Source organism: Centroberyx affinis, unplaced genomic scaffold (assembly GCF_046629955.1).
Source record: "Centroberyx affinis isolate AG114_WGS23_722 - 3 ecotype Tasmania unplaced genomic scaffold, CSIRO-AGI_Caff_v1 ptg002483l_1, whole genome shotgun sequence".
In the NCBI taxonomy this organism is placed as follows: domain Eukaryota; kingdom Metazoa; phylum Chordata; class Actinopteri; order Beryciformes; family Berycidae; genus Centroberyx; species Centroberyx affinis.
The window spans coordinates 226,563-245,089 of record NW_027280713.1 but is presented as its reverse complement, the minus strand read 5'-3'; the positions used below and the strand labels follow the sequence as shown (position 1 = coordinate 245,089).

At 39.9% G+C, this 18,527-nt stretch overlaps 1 protein-coding gene across 1 annotated transcript; it reads right to left on the bottom strand.

The window, feature by feature from the left end:
• Positions 1-11,588: 11,588 nt before the first annotated feature.
• pmchl (pro-melanin-concentrating hormone, like) lies at positions 11,589-11,990 on the bottom strand. Its single transcript, XM_071534105.1, has one exon. The coding sequence runs from the start codon at positions 11,988-11,990 to the stop codon at positions 11,589-11,591; it is 402 nt and encodes a 133-aa protein (XP_071390206.1).
• Between the last annotated feature and the right edge of the window lie 6,537 nt (positions 11,991-18,527).

The window sequence follows — 18,527 nt, the reverse complement described above, 5'->3', positions numbered from 1 at the left end:
ACAGCAATTGACATGTATTGATAACCTGTACTGATGAGCTACTTCTTTATAACAGTCTCCATTTGATTCTGATGTGCCACATGCGTTCAAATGCATTCACACAGTATTCCCACTTGTTTCATCATGAACTTTGTGAACTTTCGAGAACACAGACGATACCCGGCCTTTTAATCGAAATTCAAAAGCACATGAAACAAGCCATGCGTGTTTTCAACATAGTGTGTGAGGCATTTCCGCTCTCCTGCTGGTCCGCTTCTCTCTCATTTCTGGGAAGCCCTGCTCAAAGTATACACAGCAAAACACTGTGGAAAATCAACACAGTCAGCAACAAAGCCAAGAGAGAAGAAACTAACTTGCCAACTAACTTGCCAAGAGTTAGCTTTCTCTTGTGAGTTATCTCTCCTCTCTCTCTCTCTCTCTGGGCAAAGGGCTTCAGGAGGCCTGGAAAGGTCTTCAGTTCACTGGCACAAGCTATAGCTTCTAGTATGTAATTTCTCTGATGTCTTTGGGATATTTAGGCAATGCACTTCAGCCTCATGGTTTGATCTGATGTGTTCACTTTTTGGCCGGGACAAGCAGCCAATAAGGAGGGATTTGTGATGTTGTGCCACCCCTCAATAAACGAGGGAGCTCAATAAAGAAGGATGGAAAAGAAACATAGGGTTTGCTGGTTTAACAGCTTGAGATCGCATGATAGATACAGTTGAATTACAGAGAATTTTGGTGATTTTCATGGTTTTAACTGAAAGCTTTACTTGGCATACCATAGCCCCAATAAAATTTCATAAATTTGCATGAATATCAATCTTAAAATGTAGTTGACTTTGTGAACACACAGCTATTTGATCCAACAGCATCAATGGGCCTATTCTGTAATTCTCTAAAACTGTCAGAATTGCAAGTTCGCTCACGACATTCATCTGATGCCCTCAGTCTCTGGTGACTAACAGCTAGTCAAGCTACAACATGTTGAGCTGTTACACTGATTATTTAAACTGACTGAGAGGAATTCAATTAGCGCAGGACATCGGAGAGCCCTGTGGCGCCAGATGCCATGTAACCGGTTGACCACACTATTAGGCCTAATCATATTATGGGAGCAAAGAACTGAGATGAACCAAACTATTAGATTTACATATCAGGTTTCATTCACAAAGAGCCAGTCACTGTCATTGCACATAATGCAATACTTCTAAGGATGAAAAACAATGTTTGTGGCACAAGATGGCAGAGCGGATACTGCCAGTATAAACATTTGGAGAGTTTCAGTCCAAAATAAGATGTGCATGATTAAATAAATAAATAAAAGTTCAACTCACTGTGGAATATTATTGAAGCCATTATTACTTCCAAAATAGTATAGTCATTTATTAATCTAGATTGTATATTATCTATATTGTATATTCTAAAATGATATTATACATAAAATATATATTACAATATAATAGGTAATATGATATGATGTAACAGGGATATAAATGAAGAAAGTGAATGAGAAGTGATAATAATCATCAAAATAATGAATAAATGGCCTAATATTAACATGGTGGCAACAGGATTATGGTTATGGTGGTTATGGTTAAGTTACTTTACCTGTTAATAACTTGATACTGAGCCAAACACTTGACCAAATCTACATTCCTCACTCTGCTGGGTATATTAATCTGTGTACTAGGCATTATTATCAATTATTATCTGGTATCTTGCAAATGTTCTACTTAACTACAATACTGCTGTGCCAGCCAGTCAGTGTGCAAACTACGACTGCAAATTTGAGTTACCAGGGTGTACCAAGTGATTAGAGAGGCCGTCCTGCAACCAGAGGATCTGTGAGACAATTCCTCCTGACCTGAAGTGCCTCCTGCACAGCTGTCCTTGGGTAAAATCACTGAACCGCTTCCAACTCCAGGGGGCGCTGTGCTGCGACTGAGCTGCTCTTGCCCTCCTCTGAGGGAAGGAAGTATATTTCCCCCTCAGGGATCAATAAAGTACGGCAGAGGAAAACACTAATGTGGCATGAGTTTTCCACTGCAATCCACTGAATTTGTCTGGGGTTAAATATCTTTGTCAAGATTAAGTCCCAATTAAGCAATCATACAAAATCTTCAGTAAATAAGCTTCATGGTGTGCTTAATTAGTCACAGAAATCTGAAAGAAATCATAATCCCAACCCGGAGGGGGAAAAAACAGACAAAATTGTGGGATTGAAGCAACAAAGTGGGGATTGTTACAATGACACTGAATTTGAAAGAGTTGGATGCCTCTGAGCATCACGGATGTTTAACCACTCCATACATTTGTAGATAAAAATACACTGTGGGCTGCTCAGCTGAATCACAAATGCATTACAAAGGCATCAAAGGCCACAATAAAGCTTGCCCTGCAGAAGATTCCTGGTGATAGTGCATTCATCTCATCTGATATAGCTTCAGTCAAATGAACATGATCAGTAGCAAATAGAAATAAACAAATTTCATGTTTAAGTATAGAACATCGCTGCCAGCTTTATTCAGAGTTTCTAAATTGACTGAATGGAATATGGATTAAGCTTGAAATTAATGTAATTGCATTCACCTAAAAAGGCAAACCAATTCTGTGCTGCTTATTCAATTTTAGATGAATTTCCTTACAGGACTTTGGATCTTGAGCTATCAGTAATTCTGCTATACTATTATATCTTATCTAACAGCAATTTATGTGATTTATGTGTTTTATGTGTTTTATGAGAGACTTGCTGATGTGGCTAACAAACCATTTTGAGACAATTTGGTTAATAATATCCAACTGAAATTCTGAATATAATTTAAGCACCCCACAAAATGGAATGGAGTTCAGATCAAAGAAAGCATGGACAAGTATTGAGTATTTGAGTATATGAAAAACAAAGAAGCAGGGATGAAATGTGATTGTAATATGACAGAAGTTACTGGAATCTATTTGCCTTTTTTTTTTAATCATCAGCATGATAATCTGTCGTAAAGATTAATAGCTGAACTTTGTATACACATCACCATGGAAACAAGCCCTGAGCTTGTTTTTCTGCCTGTAGGTCAACCATCTCATTGCAGTATGTGGTTAGAAACATCACATAGGAACTCAAAAAACGATTTTTTTTTTAAGGTTCATTCTAAGCAAACCAGTAGGAGTCCTAGTTTAAAGGGTGACATTGTCATCCAGAAATCCCCTTGTTTTTTCCTCATCCATTTCAAGTTAATAAAACTCATCCTGTTTTTAATTAAAGTGATCAAGATTCACTTCTTAACTGGATTAAAATATTACCCACTGGAAGTTATTCCATAAGAGTTTTTGACAAGGTAAAGTCCATAATTCAGTATGAGATTTGGCAGACAACATTAATCAATTTCACTTGCGAGAAAGATACATATGATGTAAAAAATACTGTAGTTGGAATTTGGTTAAACAATGCACTGATTTTTATCTGGGATTTGCCCAGACAGAATAATCACTTTGCCAAAAATGGTTTCCAGATGTTCTGTTTTTTTTGTTTGTTTTGTTTAGTTTTTTTGTTTTTTTTCCAAGGTACCCCATTGAGGGTGAAAACCATTTGTTGTAAACTGTGCAAAACGAGCACTGTTAAACAAACAAGACTCCTTCCCTGCTATAATTAGACTTCATGTGTTCACCTCTTTTCACTTTGTCAGCTGTTTCAAGCATTTCAGACAATTCCCGGCCCTCGCTGCCACAGCTTGAAAAGCCTGGCTCTATACAAAATGTTGACAAGTTGAACCCAAATCCTTCTGTCCTCTATGATGGCAAAAATACGACGAGCTCTGCTTTGTACATCAGAGTGCACAACAGGAAGCAATCAAAATTTGAAAGGTGCTGCATATCTGGCAAGACGTCTTAATGATTCAATTTGTCTGTTTGGCTTCCAGTGATTATGTAGCAGCAACTACAATCAAATGTACAGTTTTGCTCGTACTGTTTATCATTCATTCTTGTAACAGCTTTTTCTACAACCAGTTATTCACAAATAATATTCTTCAAAAGATGCACTTCAAAGGTAGCTGTGTATAAATGCTAAGATCTTAAACAAAACCACATTTTTCTATCTGCAAATTGTTCATGTGTGAACAATTTGGATTCATTATATCAGTTTATTTTCCATTTATACATAAGATTCAGGATATTTAGAAGCCTATATCCTATTGATCCCTTCCCTTCACTTGGGTGATACATTTGCACCAGCCTCCTGCAATGCTTGTGGAATATACTATACTTCCATAGCTGACGCAATGATGGGCAATGGTGATTTAGCTTAACTTGAATCAGCATCGCTAGTAAATGTTGGAAGGATGCTGATGTCAATTTCTCAGCTACGAAAAAAAAACACTCCGGCATGAAAACAGTTTGAATGTCCAAAGAGGAGGCATATTACTGATCAGGAGGATAGGCTTCTAAAAACCTTCAAACTTCCTATTAAAGTCATAGTGAAGTGAAAAATGACTTCACCTTGTTACCTAATTCTCCTTATTAATGTACACCTATTTAACAATAAATGCATATGAAAATTCCATTACTTTTAACTTTTGCCTCCTGTTTTTAGTGGTTACTTCATGACGTACGTACATAAACATTTCAACCAATAATACGGTCACAGATGGACCTCCGCCTCTCCCAAAACCGTCTTCACAACTTTCAAAGTGATCAACATGATAGTGAGGGAACATGATAATTGGGAACATGATACAGCAGTACATTTTTTGGTGTTCACCCCAGTTTCCTTTCCCTAAGACACCATAGCTGGAATTTATTCATTTTGAAGAATCCAAAATTTGGGACAGCTCAAAATTATGTCAAAACATTTTGAACTTTTGACCAGTCCCACATTATATCCCACCCGACATCCTGTTTCAACTGGAAATATGTCAAATTACCAAAGCAAGACACCATTGAAATGTCGTTTCCTTGTGACTTTTAAAGCGAACCTGTTCACAAAAACAATGTTGCAGCTGTTCAGGTTTCAAAACAAGTGTTAGTGAGATTAATGGCATCATGAATCAGCCAGAGAGACAGTCGACAACATTCATTTTGCATTCAGGTTGCTGTTATGGCAAGCCATGGAAAATGTTCTGGGTTTCATCAACTCAACACTTGGGTTGAGTGGTTTATGGTGCCACCTTATGATTGATCGCCTGTTAATTTGTCAGTGCTTGTGCCAGTCCCTTGTGATACTGAATATTATAGTGTCGTGGCATAGATGTGAATTTTCTACATTTCTCAAATTGCCTCTATTTTTACAATAATTATGATTTTCTTGCATCCATTACAGGACAAATTACATAAACTTCTTTGAATCAGGTACCGACTCTGTACCTTGCACTGTGATTGATGTCCTTTAATCCTTGTGTCAGTTTGTACTGTGAAATTGTAAATTGACAATACATCAATCTCTGCATTGTCCCAGAGTCAAGTTTCTGTACATGTATTGTATTCTGCCATTAAATTATTCTGATTCTAATTCTGTTTAAATCCCTGGTCCAGAAGTATCGCATCACACCAACCAATCCCCTTTTCACTGAGTTCAACTATCCAGAGGTTTCTAAGAGCCTTATCGTACAGAATGGGATTGTTCAGGGGCAAAGGGACTCGACAGCATATAGCACCAAGTAGACAGCAGAGCTGTGCCGGTGCTTGACACCCCTTGATAATGAAGTCGTTAAGACAATTTCATTGGATAGCTAACCTTTCCCCTGCTGTTCCTCGGCTATTAATAGCGCTATTCTTCCGGAAGAAACGACAGGCAAAGCAAGCAAGCCTTACAATGCCTCCCTGCAGAGGATACAAAGTGCCTTTTAATCCCTCGATTAACTGTAGCAGTAGTGGGCCGAGCGTTTATTATGAAGCCTAATGCAAATCTTAATGGGAAATCACCAATAAGTAACGGCCTTGAACAAGGCTTTTGCCATCGTTATGTAACTGTTCGAGGCTGAATGTCAAGTTTCCATTCACGTTTTTAGGCTTTTAGTTGATACTATTATCCAGAACAACTTAAAATCAGTGCAACAGTCAAATGAGCTTAAATTCCTACATCAGCAACATTACAAGCAATGAAACAGAAGGTAATACCAGGATAACCAAAAGGTGGAATAAAATGTTACTATGTTCCTAGTATATTCACATAACAGAAGTGCAAGGTAAATAAACAAGAGATAGATTTTTTTTATGCTTGGCAGAAGCTGCATGTGCTGATGTTGCTAAGAGACTGTAGGATTTTCAACGGTCCTTGTTGAACTGCACACGTCTGAAATGCTTGTGGTACTAGGCTGTTTTGGGGTTTTTTTCTGTGGTGATTTAAAGGTAACAAATGAGAAATAAAACACAGATCTGCGACTGGATTGCCTTTGGGTTACATTTAAAAGAACATCGAACATATTCTCGCTGTATAAACATAAATATTTATCCACTGGTTTGTCTTCGACTATGAATCAGTGAATGAATCAGCATCAGTGAAAAGTATGTCCAGAATGAGAGAGATAGCAGACCCTTTCACACATGCAGATTAAACCAGAAATCTTTTTCGTGCCGGGGTCTTGTGTGACAGGAGCCAGAGTCGATTTTCTGGAAAAGTTGATCCGGCAATTTCCCTCCTCAAGACCGAGTGAAATTCCTGGGAATCTTCCTTTGCGAGGCTAGTATGAACAAAAGCGGTACGTTTCCTGCACCAAGCACACAAGCGTTCCGAGAGTCTTCCGTAATACGCTTTCACATAGAGCCAGCGAACCAATCACAATGTCTGGAATGTGTCCTTGTGAATCGAGCACATTACGCAACATCACTTATCGTGAAAATGTGTTATACATTAATAGGAGAAACCTGACACCCGGCCACAGTAACTCCTCATCTGCCATTTTTCTGCCAACAAGTGACGTCTTCTGTCGCGTAAACACATCATCCAACGTTGCCCAGGACAGATAGAAGCTAGTGTGATCAGGGAAAAGTCAACAGAGCCATTTTACAAGTTCTCTGGCAAGTTAAATCATAGCATTTCAAACACAGAACTTGAATGAATAGAACGGTCCTTCCACTTGGTCTTGGTCTTAAGTCTGGGCATTAAGGCTGTAAAGTCTGTCACACTTGCTTAATCTGTTAGCAAACTGTCAAAACTCAACTGAAAGCTAACGTTAGCAATGAGGCTAACGTAGCATTATCAAAGACTGTACTTCTCCCTCTAGCTCATCTAGTTAACATTAGCATGGCAGCAAGGAGACAGAGAAGCTCTTTTGGTTCTTGCTGTAAAACCTCCCACCTCAGCGACTTGCTGTATAAAGCGATGTATACAGAAGCTAGCCCAACGGTTTACATCAAAATGGCCGCCGCTTCGAACATCCAGGAACGTTGATTTGAATGGGAATGACCGTTCTATCCATTCAAGTTATGAGATTGCAACTGGCCAAAATGTAGTCAGGATTTTTTTTTTTTTCAAAGCTGCCACTGCTGAGTATGACAGTGTTGTCTCTCATACGTCAGCTATAGGAAACCCATTTTGTGTTTTCATAAAAGAGTTCTCATTTATTCTCTCTCTCTCTGCTTATTCCTATTCAGGGTCACAGGTGTGTGAGAGCCTATCCCAGCATGCATTGGGCAGAAGGCAGGGAAACAGGTTTTTTCAATGCAGGAACAAGATGGTGCAAAGTAGGAGAGGGGGATGTTACCGCAATACTTGTGAATACAAATGGATATTCTGCTTTTGTCCAACTTTGCCCACTATTAATTCAATTTAAGAGTGTTTTATTCTTGAGGTCCTTCAACGGTTAAACATGGGTCGCTTGGAGTCAGCCAAATTAATTTGTAATTCATTTTAGAGTTAGGGGTTAGTAAAGTATGCTAATCAATCATATAAAAAACTCAAGACAAACATTTCAGATTTTAACTAGATATTTGTTAGACCGATAACATCCAAGGTAATTTAAAATATATATATATAACCAGCTGCTGAGAGCAACTTGTACAGTCTCTTGTTCAACAGCTTCCAGATGTGACTCCCTGGCTAAACTTATCTATAAAAAAACACCTTCCCATAAAATGCTTATCAGTAGTGCGTATTCTTACGGTATGTAAATGTCAAAAGGCTGTCTTGGTAATTTGCCATTATTTTAAAATAGCAAGTCTTTTGCAATTAAAGTAAAAGCACCACCATTATGGCAAATTGTTTGTGGTGCACAGGCTTCATCCATGCAAGTAGTGTTCACACACATTGGACAAAACGACATCAGTGAATCTTTAACAGAGATATGACTTTACCTCCCTGACATTATGGTGACTCATTAATTACCTTCCTCAGAGACCCACATCAGTGTTGGGAAAGCCTGTATCCTTAACCACAATATCTTAAATCATACGCTTTACTGAAGACAGCTGAAGATTTCCAAAATATGTACATCCATTTTGGGGAAAACAATTGCCTGAAATTAATCTTTGAATATCTCTAAAAACTAGAGGATTTACTTTGTAAAAGTGGTTTTATTTTGTCAAACAAAGACTTAAATAGTATTATCCTTAAATCAGTTATTTTTCCAGAGTAGGTGTCACTTTTTTCAAATGGTGAATATGTAATTTTGGAACCGAAGTCTTCAATTATTTTTTTTTTTTTCCATCCAGATGCTGCCTCTCAAATACCGGAAAGGTGCACAGACATTCCCAGAAAAATATCCTCCTTTCCTCCTTTCTGCTGACTCATTGCTCTGTTCGCTCTGTATTTTGTGAGGAATGCTCATTTCACCCAAGTTCTGCGATTGTTGGCTGAACGGCTTTGACAGACCGGCAGCAATCGAGCAACAGAACCTTTCTGCTGGCTGTAAGGCACCAGATCGGATTTTATAACCAGTGATTACCATCAGGAAAAGAGCTGTAAGTATCCTCAAATCACAACGAGACCACACACACACACGCACACACAAACACACCCCCCCCCCCCACACACACACACACACACACACATGACAACACATATGAATGAGTGCACACACATGCACATGCACATGCACGCACACATACACACACGGACCCCTTTCTGTAATTACACTACAGCATTAATTATTTATGATTCATTCTGTTTGTAGAGGTGGCAGAGTAGCCGCTCCACCAAACACTTTGGTGTAGTTGCAAATGCAATTACATAAGTAACATTTCTAAATTTTAAAGCCTGTTATTCAAACATCTAACACACATGTCAGTCCAAAGATCCACAAATTAAATAATAACATGAGCAGTTTCTTAAACCATCATTGCTGATAAGCTACTCCGGTCACAGATCCGAGAACGAATCTCCATTTTAATCTGCAGACCTTCATTAACAGCTGTGCCTAGCTGGGTGTGCACATCATGCCACAGCAGATATAACGAGCCCATTTGGACAACTCATGGCATCTAATTAATGATTATAGAACATCAGGAAGGTTAATTCCAATCTCGATTGATTTTTAAACCATAAAGGCCATTCTCAATTAAGTTGTGCCTCTGCTAGTTGAAGGCAGATGTGCGACAGGCGGCACTCAGGTGCTGAGACTCATACTGCAGAGATCAGGAAATCATCCGGCCTAATGCTTTGAAATAATTAAAACACAGACCTTAATTCTCATGGGTTATGGGTGGACGGTTGTACCATTGGACATGCTTTCTCAATTGCTTTGGTCGTCAGGCAAAACGTTTTCCGTCACACTGGAACCAACCATCATTGCACATACAGTGTTCATCATTACACATACAGTAGTAATCATTTACCTGTACACAGGATATGATGTAACAAATTCTCATGCTATTAAACGAGTGCTGACGTGGAATTCTGTCTTTGATTTTTCAGAGAAAGGGGAGCTGAGTGAAAGTGGGCGTGTCATTGGGGTTATCAAGTGGACTCCTCCCATCACAGATGTTTTTGCTGGATTAGGCCTGAGGAGCAAAACTAAACCTCCATTATACCCACTCAACATACACCAAACCTTCACAAAACTAAACCTACACAAAACTGATACTGCTCCTATTACAGAGAATATGTTAGATAACATAATAGGACAACATTGCTCTGATATTGCTTTAAAATACTAGCCTGGTTCCAGACTCCTGAATCGTGTCCCGGCCACTTTTCAGATTTTGTCTTGAGCAATTCAGAGAATCTGGTGTTCCTCTAGTTAACGGATTGTTCTCGCTCGGACAAACAATCAAGCCAATCAACGCCTTTGTGGGCGTAAACCGTTCGTGCAACAGTTTTTCATTGCCATTTCGGCAGAATAGATTTGTTTAAATCACTGCCTTTAACCAGCATAGTTTTTCACCTTCTCTCCTTCACTGACCCTTCAGTCTCTCCAACCTCCAGACCCTCCACCTGTAAAGGTTTTCACCCTTCAGAGAAGGTCCTTTTCAGAAAATACAATGGAAACTAGGTAATGCATGTTGAACATCCTCTTTGATTGAAACCCACTGTGGTTGAAACATACTGAGGACAATGTTCTGTGTTCATGTCTTCCTTTCATCCAGAAATGGCTTTCTTTTTACGCTGCACATGATAGACAGTCACTTTGCATGCATGCACTCCTCCACCGTAATGCACAGAAAAAACTTCAAATATTAGTTATCCACTAAATAATTGCAGATAAAAGGGCACTGAGCAATCACTGTCAACTCAAGAAATTACTTTGTGAAGAAATAATTAATGTTGACATTTAGCCATACACATGCAGAGGCATGTTTCTGAAAGTAAATGACTACAGTTGGATTTAAAAAATGAGGGATAGTAAATAATGGTAATAATTCACTCTGTCTCGCTCTCTTTCTTTCCAAACCATTTTTCTACCAACACTACACTTAGTGATAAATTAGTAGCGTGAGTAATGTGAGTCTTGTGTGTAGTTTCTCCTTAAAAGAAGAAAAGAAAATACTGTCACCAGAATAACAGAACAATGAATGTAAAAGATGGTGGGAATACAAAATTATGGGTTATTTCAGACCTCTGTGATTTCTCAGTGATTTTATGCAGTGGTGCTTTGGGGATAATTTTAGTTTTGTTTCCACGTCTGTCCCAGCTTTGGTTAAAATTAAAAGGCAGGTTCTCTATCCAGTGCTAAATACATCATTTGGATAATCAATCATGATAAAAACATTTAATCAGAAACCATTGAGGACTATATTTCTTTGTGTTTTAAAGGAGAATTTAGCTAAATTATATATACTGATGAATGTATACAGGGGAAACTGACTATTGGCGTGAATGTTCCCTCATAATACCTATATATAAATTTAAAAAAGAAGATTGAGAATAGAGTTTGTGAAGCATGCCACCATTACAGATGAACATATCTTAAAGTGCAATTCTAATCCCTATCGGATGAAACTAGACTTATCTTTTAACATTTAGTAAGACAGACAGATACCAAAATCAGCACAAGACATAAGATACAATTCAATGACTTTTATTTGCAGGTCTGCATTAATTCAGATATAGATACATACATTGATGGACTATGTTACAACTCATCATGAGGCAGGATAGGATGTGGTGGAGTCATCTGGTCAGCGGATGGTCTTTTAGACAAATGTGATGGGGAAGGCCTCGGTGGAGGGAACAAAATGTTCTAGACTTCCCAGCATGGCCGATACACCCGTCCCACCATGCACCTCATGGTGTCTCTTCTGATGATGGCGACGCTCTGGTCCGGGCCCACGTCTCTGCGGTCCAGGATCAGGCCGTTCTCACCAGCTCTCTGCTTGTGGAGGGACAGTCCCTTGTACAGCGCCCGCAGGTCCTTCCACAGGCTCGCATCGGCAAGGACGATCACCTTGGGCCCGTTGCTCACAACGGCCGGATCTGTGCCGCCAAGGCTGTTTTCTGCCGCCTCCTTGCTCAGTAGGGAGCCAAAAGTATCCTCCTCCAACGAGCTATCTTCGGTCTTGATCATGGGTATCGCCACCGTCAAGGCGTAGCACTCAAACAACAGTGCTGCAGCGAAGATGATGGACATGACCGACTGCCTCATGGTAAAGATCTTCCGAGAAGTTCAGTTGGTGCTGCGTTGGCGGATGAATTGCTTCCTCAAGCGCTTGCTTTGCTGTACTGACACTGAGATTGCATCGCGCTCTTTTATACGATTTCGGACATACGGGATTAGCCACGCTGGACGTTTAGTTGTTTCATCACGGCTTCTCCTGTTGTGTTCAGGATATTAGCCAAAAGCAGTAAAAGGAAGTTGTTTGGAACTCTTGCGGCGTTCAAGTGTGTTGTTTGGCTGAAAGTTAATTAAAATTATCACCAACATGGGGTTCGATCTCTAGACTGTGACGATGAAACAGTGGGACTTCTTTGAATAGGTGACACAAAGAAAGACATTAATCCAAAAATCATGCCCTTTAAAACAACAAGGATGGATTACCCACCTGTGAAGTGCTTTGTGGTTGAAGATACTCCAAGATATACACTGTCCTCTCATGGCATTGTTGCAGCAACGTTCAATAAGGGATTTAACGCGGGATTACAGCAAGACAAAGCAAACAAATGATTCCTGAAGTGTTTGTGTGTTTGTGGCAGGTCTTTGTCGACGTGTCAAGGGAAATTTAGCAGTTCCACTGATCAAGGCTGAAGTGAAGATACGAAATGCTTCTTTTGAGAGAATATGCATCAGATCTGTTCCCTGGGCCCTGAAATGAAAGCTTATTTAATCACTTGCTGGAACGAAGCATAATTACAACCTTGCCTAATTATGCTTGCCAGATGGGAACTCTGTACACCTGTGCTTGCATAACATGCAGATGAAATAAGTTAATATAATGCATGCATGTGAGATTTGAATTAGAGATGTATTCAACTTGTGAACAAAATACAAAATTTATGCAGATATTTTCATGTCAACTGCTGTTCCAGGAAACTTTGAAATAGGTAGTTATGTCGTCCGACCAAGACCTCTCAAGCACAGGTTGATGTTTCTCTGTGAATGCCACATCTCTTGCATCTCTTGACAGCTTATGAATACTTGCAAGCACATGTTTTGCTTCAAATCACACTTTTCTGTTTTTGTCCACACGTGTACAGTTAGCAACAAGACTAGTTCAAATGATAGGGGATTTTACTGGTATGGTTTGCAGCACATTACAAAACTTTGATGGCTAGACATATAATTTTGTGTTATGAAATTGTTAAGGTTATTTTAGTATTGGTAATGTGCAGCTGGACAGTTCAGATGGGAAGTGCCATGGACCATTTCTTATTGAAAACCATGTCTGCGTTCTGCATGGACAGTTGTTGGCAGACTTGCGGCTACTAAAAAGCCTGGCATCTGACAATCCTTTACACCCTGTTTTTGTTTCTGTCTGAATGGCCTTGTGTGGTTGACTGGAGACAGATGGTTTTGTTTTAATCTTATCTTTCATTCCTAAATGTCAGATCTTCGTATGTATCGTTGACGGGATGGGTGGAGCTCTTCCTTTACAGTTAGGTGTTAGGTCCATGGGAGCGTGTCGCTGTTTTTGGACGAAAAACCATCTGTAAAATATAGGTTTTTCAGGAATGATGAACATAATGATTATTTTCTCACTGATGCTTATGTATTTATTTTTAATTATCCAATGGGTTTTTAACAGGTTTCAAGGGCCAAAGGAACATGAAACTCGCTCGACACATAAATACAGCAATGAAGAAGTCTTTATGATAGGAGAAGGGTCACGGTTTGAACTTCCCCTCTTTAAGCTCTCTCTCATTATGACTAAAACAGGACATCTTGACCATAAATCTCCTTTAGTTTGCTGATGGGAAAAACAATCATTCTAACTGCCTGTACATCCAGACAGAGTGACCGGAAACAAGACAAGCTAGAGTGAGCGATCAAGGAGACAGAATGCATAATTTTCTCTAAAAAAAAAGTGTATTTTTCTGCATTACAGAGAGAAAGAGAGAGCGGGGATGATGCAGCAAGGATTCAAACCCAGTATATTGCTGTTACAGTACATAAAATGCACCTCAGCCAAGTAGAGCCACCAGGATGCCACCAAACTACATCATTTTAATTTATGGAAAACAAGCTTTGGAGTGGCTGAAGACATCACTGGAATATGAAGAAACTTTCACTCTGATTTAGGACTGTTCACCATACTTACTGTACTCATTATAGCTATTGCCTAGATGTTATATTCATTCATCATAGTGATTTTCATAGCCAGGACTCCTGCCTATATATTTTATACTCCACTGAAGCTTAACAGTTTAGGATTACACTATAATTTTCTGCCAACACCTCTAAAAATCCACATGATAGGCCTACCAGTAACAGGACTAATAAAAAGATCATATAAACCGTTAACAAAAATATTCAGATTGTTTTCATTCATTCCCCTTCCCATAAACTACACAAGAACAGTTTGACCCCCTACATTTCCCCATTTACCGTATGAAGAAACACTGTTGACCTGTGTTTGTGTCCAGTAGTGTTGTGGATACAGTAGCTATAACAGAGTATATATTTATCTGTTGGAGTCTGATCCTCTCTGTGGCCAGGTGTTTTCTTGGTTGATTTGTGTGGTTGTTGGACTACAGCTGCATGCCATATGTCCATAACAAACCTGTCTCTATAACATACGTGAGAGGCTTGTATTTTTGCATTCCTATCCAGCATTCGCCACGCCAATCTAGTGGATCCTTCCATAGATACCTGATGAAACACGACGTGAAACACTGCATCTTCTTAGACACCTCGTTCCATAAATTTAATGTAATAATCCAATCATTTTCCTTGCTTTCCTGGAAAACAGACAAGCAGAAAAGCGGAGACAGGGAACACTTTCCATGTTTGCCCTCGGGCGCGAGGGCAGCAGCCGAAACCCGCTGGAGGTGTTTGTGTGTCACAGAGAATCGTCTATTAACTGCAACAGTGCTACACCTCGCTGAAAAGAAGAAGAAGACGACGAAGAAGAAGAGAAAAAAAAGGCCTTCTCAAAGTGAGAGGCCAAGATGTGCAGACCAGCTGACTACACTGATGGGCGCCAACCAAAACACGAGGCCTCAGCTCAGGGGTTTGAAGGGGGAAAAAGACCCCAGCCGCGTACTGAGGGGAGACAGTGGCTCTCACATAACGCTGGCCCCTTCTGCACACAGCAGCGCACCTCTTTATTACGACACCAAGGGGCAGGCCACACCGCGCAGGCTCAAGTGTTATTCCAGCTAGGTAAATACAGCGTGCAGATCTAACAGTGATGAATGGCGCGTATTAACAGGCACAAATTGAATTATGTTGTTGAAATTCCAACACAGTGCATTCTGCCAGCCAGGTCTTGAGGTCTGAGTGATTGAAATCTCAGCTTTCTTCCGCTTACAGACGGCTTAAGGATTTCTGCAGCGGGACATGCACAAAGGACGTCCGTTTCAGAGGCAGGACATCTTGGACGCACTTTGAGGGATGATCTCAAAGAAGCAGCAACAGAGGGCTGCATTTACAGGAATGGAAATGCAAATTCCTCTCCATCACTGAAAAAAAAGCTGAAACCATAATTCCTGTAATTCTCTATGGATTTATTTTGCATGTAATGATAAAATGGCCATATCTTTTGTATCTGTATCTTGAAGATAATATTGATGGCAGCCAACACAACCCCAAACACCTTGAAGAGCCTGAAGATGAAAGCTCAGATCAGTGCTTTAAGATATTAGAGCCTGACCTTCACAATGGTAGAGGTACAGGTTGGTCTGAGATTAGGATGTGACTATACGGGGAGATGAAAGTAAATGGATGAAAGCCATGTCATAGATCTGGTGCCACATCTTCCCGATTGGGTGATTTGGTTCAAAGAGTGCGCAGAATTCCCACAGAGGCCATATCTCCAAATTGGTGCCCGTCTAAGCTGTGAGACACGAATGCTTTGCAAGCAAAGCCAGGGTTTCAGCTCTGAGTGCTTCTGAAAAGGAAGAAAAAAAAAAAAAAAAAGCCCACCACATTCATATCTCATCAATAGATCTGCAGAGATGCTGGTAGTCATGGAGATGGTCAGTCAACATGTAATCACAATGCGCTACAGAAATAGCAACATCAGTGCCCTGTGTGTTCGTTAGGAGGAGAGAGGAAACCCTGTGAAGAAGTTCTCGGAGCGACATGTTTTTTGATGAAGGGACGGAAGAATTAATTATATGGACATGCTTGGGAGAATCTGATCCCCTTCCAAATCATACTCGCCTCAGTGACCGCACATAAGCCACAACGTTAATACTGGGCGGGGGAATGTTGTTCCAAGCCTCAGGAGTTGGAGCATTAGAAATGCTTTGCTTGAAAAGCTCCTCACACATTTGCTCTGGGACTAAAACTTATGCTATTTTTGGCCTATAAATAGCGATGGGCTTGTCCTATGTGTTGATACTATATGATACCATTGCTATAAGGGCATTGCTTGTGATTAAAGAGCTAGATTGTATTGTTTTTGTTCCAGAAAAGCATGTACTCTTGAAGAATACCTGACCCCTTCATTGACATAACGTCGATATTACCATGAACTTCTTATCTATTCTTACACTGCTTACTACATGTGGCATTTTACAGCCAACTGTGGCAAAACCTAAATCATCACAGATCACTATAAACTAATGGGTGGACACCTATTTGCTTGTGTGGCATGACAAAGCACAGTTTGACAGTCTAGCATCTATAAAACATTGATTAGATTTCTGACTGTGCTTCATGCTGTGGAGGTAGACTATTCCAGACATATTGGCTGTCTGACAGTGGAACTCCTCTGCTGTTTCTCAGCAACAGACTCGGTGGTTTGTGTCTATGTCTCATATCCACGGTAACAAGCGCTGAATGTTAAATTTAGCAGGCTTTGCATCAATATAAATAAATGGTATGCGATTCTCAATGAACATGTAACTGGACCGACATGGTTGCAGAGCAAAGTAATAAAATGTTCAAATAGCAATTTTTCCCGAAGAGATGCACACTCCATGAGAGCGTTCGGTGATCCTTGGTTTTGCAGAAAATGATGTTCACCTTCGGGGGATGATAAAAGTGCGCTGCAGCATAGACTTTTGTTTTGCCTGACACCATGGTGAATGCAGCTATATATAGCTTGTGTGGTGGAAATAAGGACCATGAGGTTCTGCTTAGACATTGCGGATGGTAGGTATGTGGTTGGGTGCTAAAGGAGTAGTCGAAAAAGGAAAACAACAACAATCCAGCTTAAAGAGAGGACAAACCAACAAAATGAAATTATCAAGGAAGACTAGCAAAGGAACATTTTACATTATTACAACAAGATCTCTCAAATATAAATTAATGATATTTAAATATTATGCCTCTATCGAGCAATATATTTCTTGAACAATGGGCTTAACAACGTGGTGTGAAAGGTGATTTTTTTTTAATGCAATACTATTTAAATTGATAGTTGTGCAGTCATAGATGTGTATTTATCAGGTACTTCAACGGTTTTGCACGTGACTCAGTGAATCAGAACTGAGGACCTGTGTATTATGATGTTAATTATATTTTTTTCTGTGTTGATTTTTTTTCTTTTATCTCTGTTTTGGTCTGATGCAGTGGCAGCAGAATTAAGAACAGGCTGCACAACACTGAACACAAAGAGACGCGCTGCACTGCCATTCAAAATTTTTAATTTAGGCAACAACAGAATCAGCTGACGATCAGCTGTCGGTCACTCAACCAGCTGTTGTTGATTGTGCTAGCTACAGTAAGGTTAACGTGATTTAGTTAATTATACAATTGTTATAAACAATATAAATTGATGATAAAATGTTATCAGAAATTTAGAGTGCAGCACTAATCTGCCTCCAGGCCTGCTGTTTTCTGTTTATTGTTTACAAGAGCCACCACAGAAGTGGGTGCCCTTCTGCTTTAAGTTGAAGATTTGTTTGAAGCAGATTTGTTCAACTTGGGGCACTCAAGGTGCTCTTCCAAAAAACACAAGGCGCCTCGAGTGGAAAAACACAAGGTGCATAGCAACACAAAAGCAGCACGCAAAAGATAGCTTATGAAGACTGTGATACAGTTGGTTTGACGACTGTTGACAAAATGCACTTATTGTAAGTCGCTTTGGACAAAAGTGTCTGCTAAATGATGTAATATAATGCAAAACGCTTGACTCACATTGAAAATTTGGTTGAGTGTCAGGCACTCAAATCCACATTTTCACCCTCCACCACTGTCTCCTGAAAGTCTGAAGACTCTGGATATCGTTGAGGTCTGTGTGAGTGACACATATCAATATGTGGATTTTGGGAACAGTGCCATTGGACTGGCAGGCAGGGATGGAGGTCCCCATTTTTGAAAAAAAAGGTACTGGAGGGTGTGTGAACACACTGCTCAACCTCCCTGGGAAACCTATGCCAGCTTTTTATCCTCTCACAGATAAGCAAGGGCTCGTGGGAGTTTGCTAATCTCCTCTACATGTGTTTTGTGGCTTTGGAGAAGGCCGTGTTGCCTGATGGATCCTGTGGAAAATGCAAGCCATGCGGTCCTTATACATTCAAAGTGAGAGCTGTGTTTACGTTACTGGCATTAAATCAAGCTTGTTCAAAGTTGGCA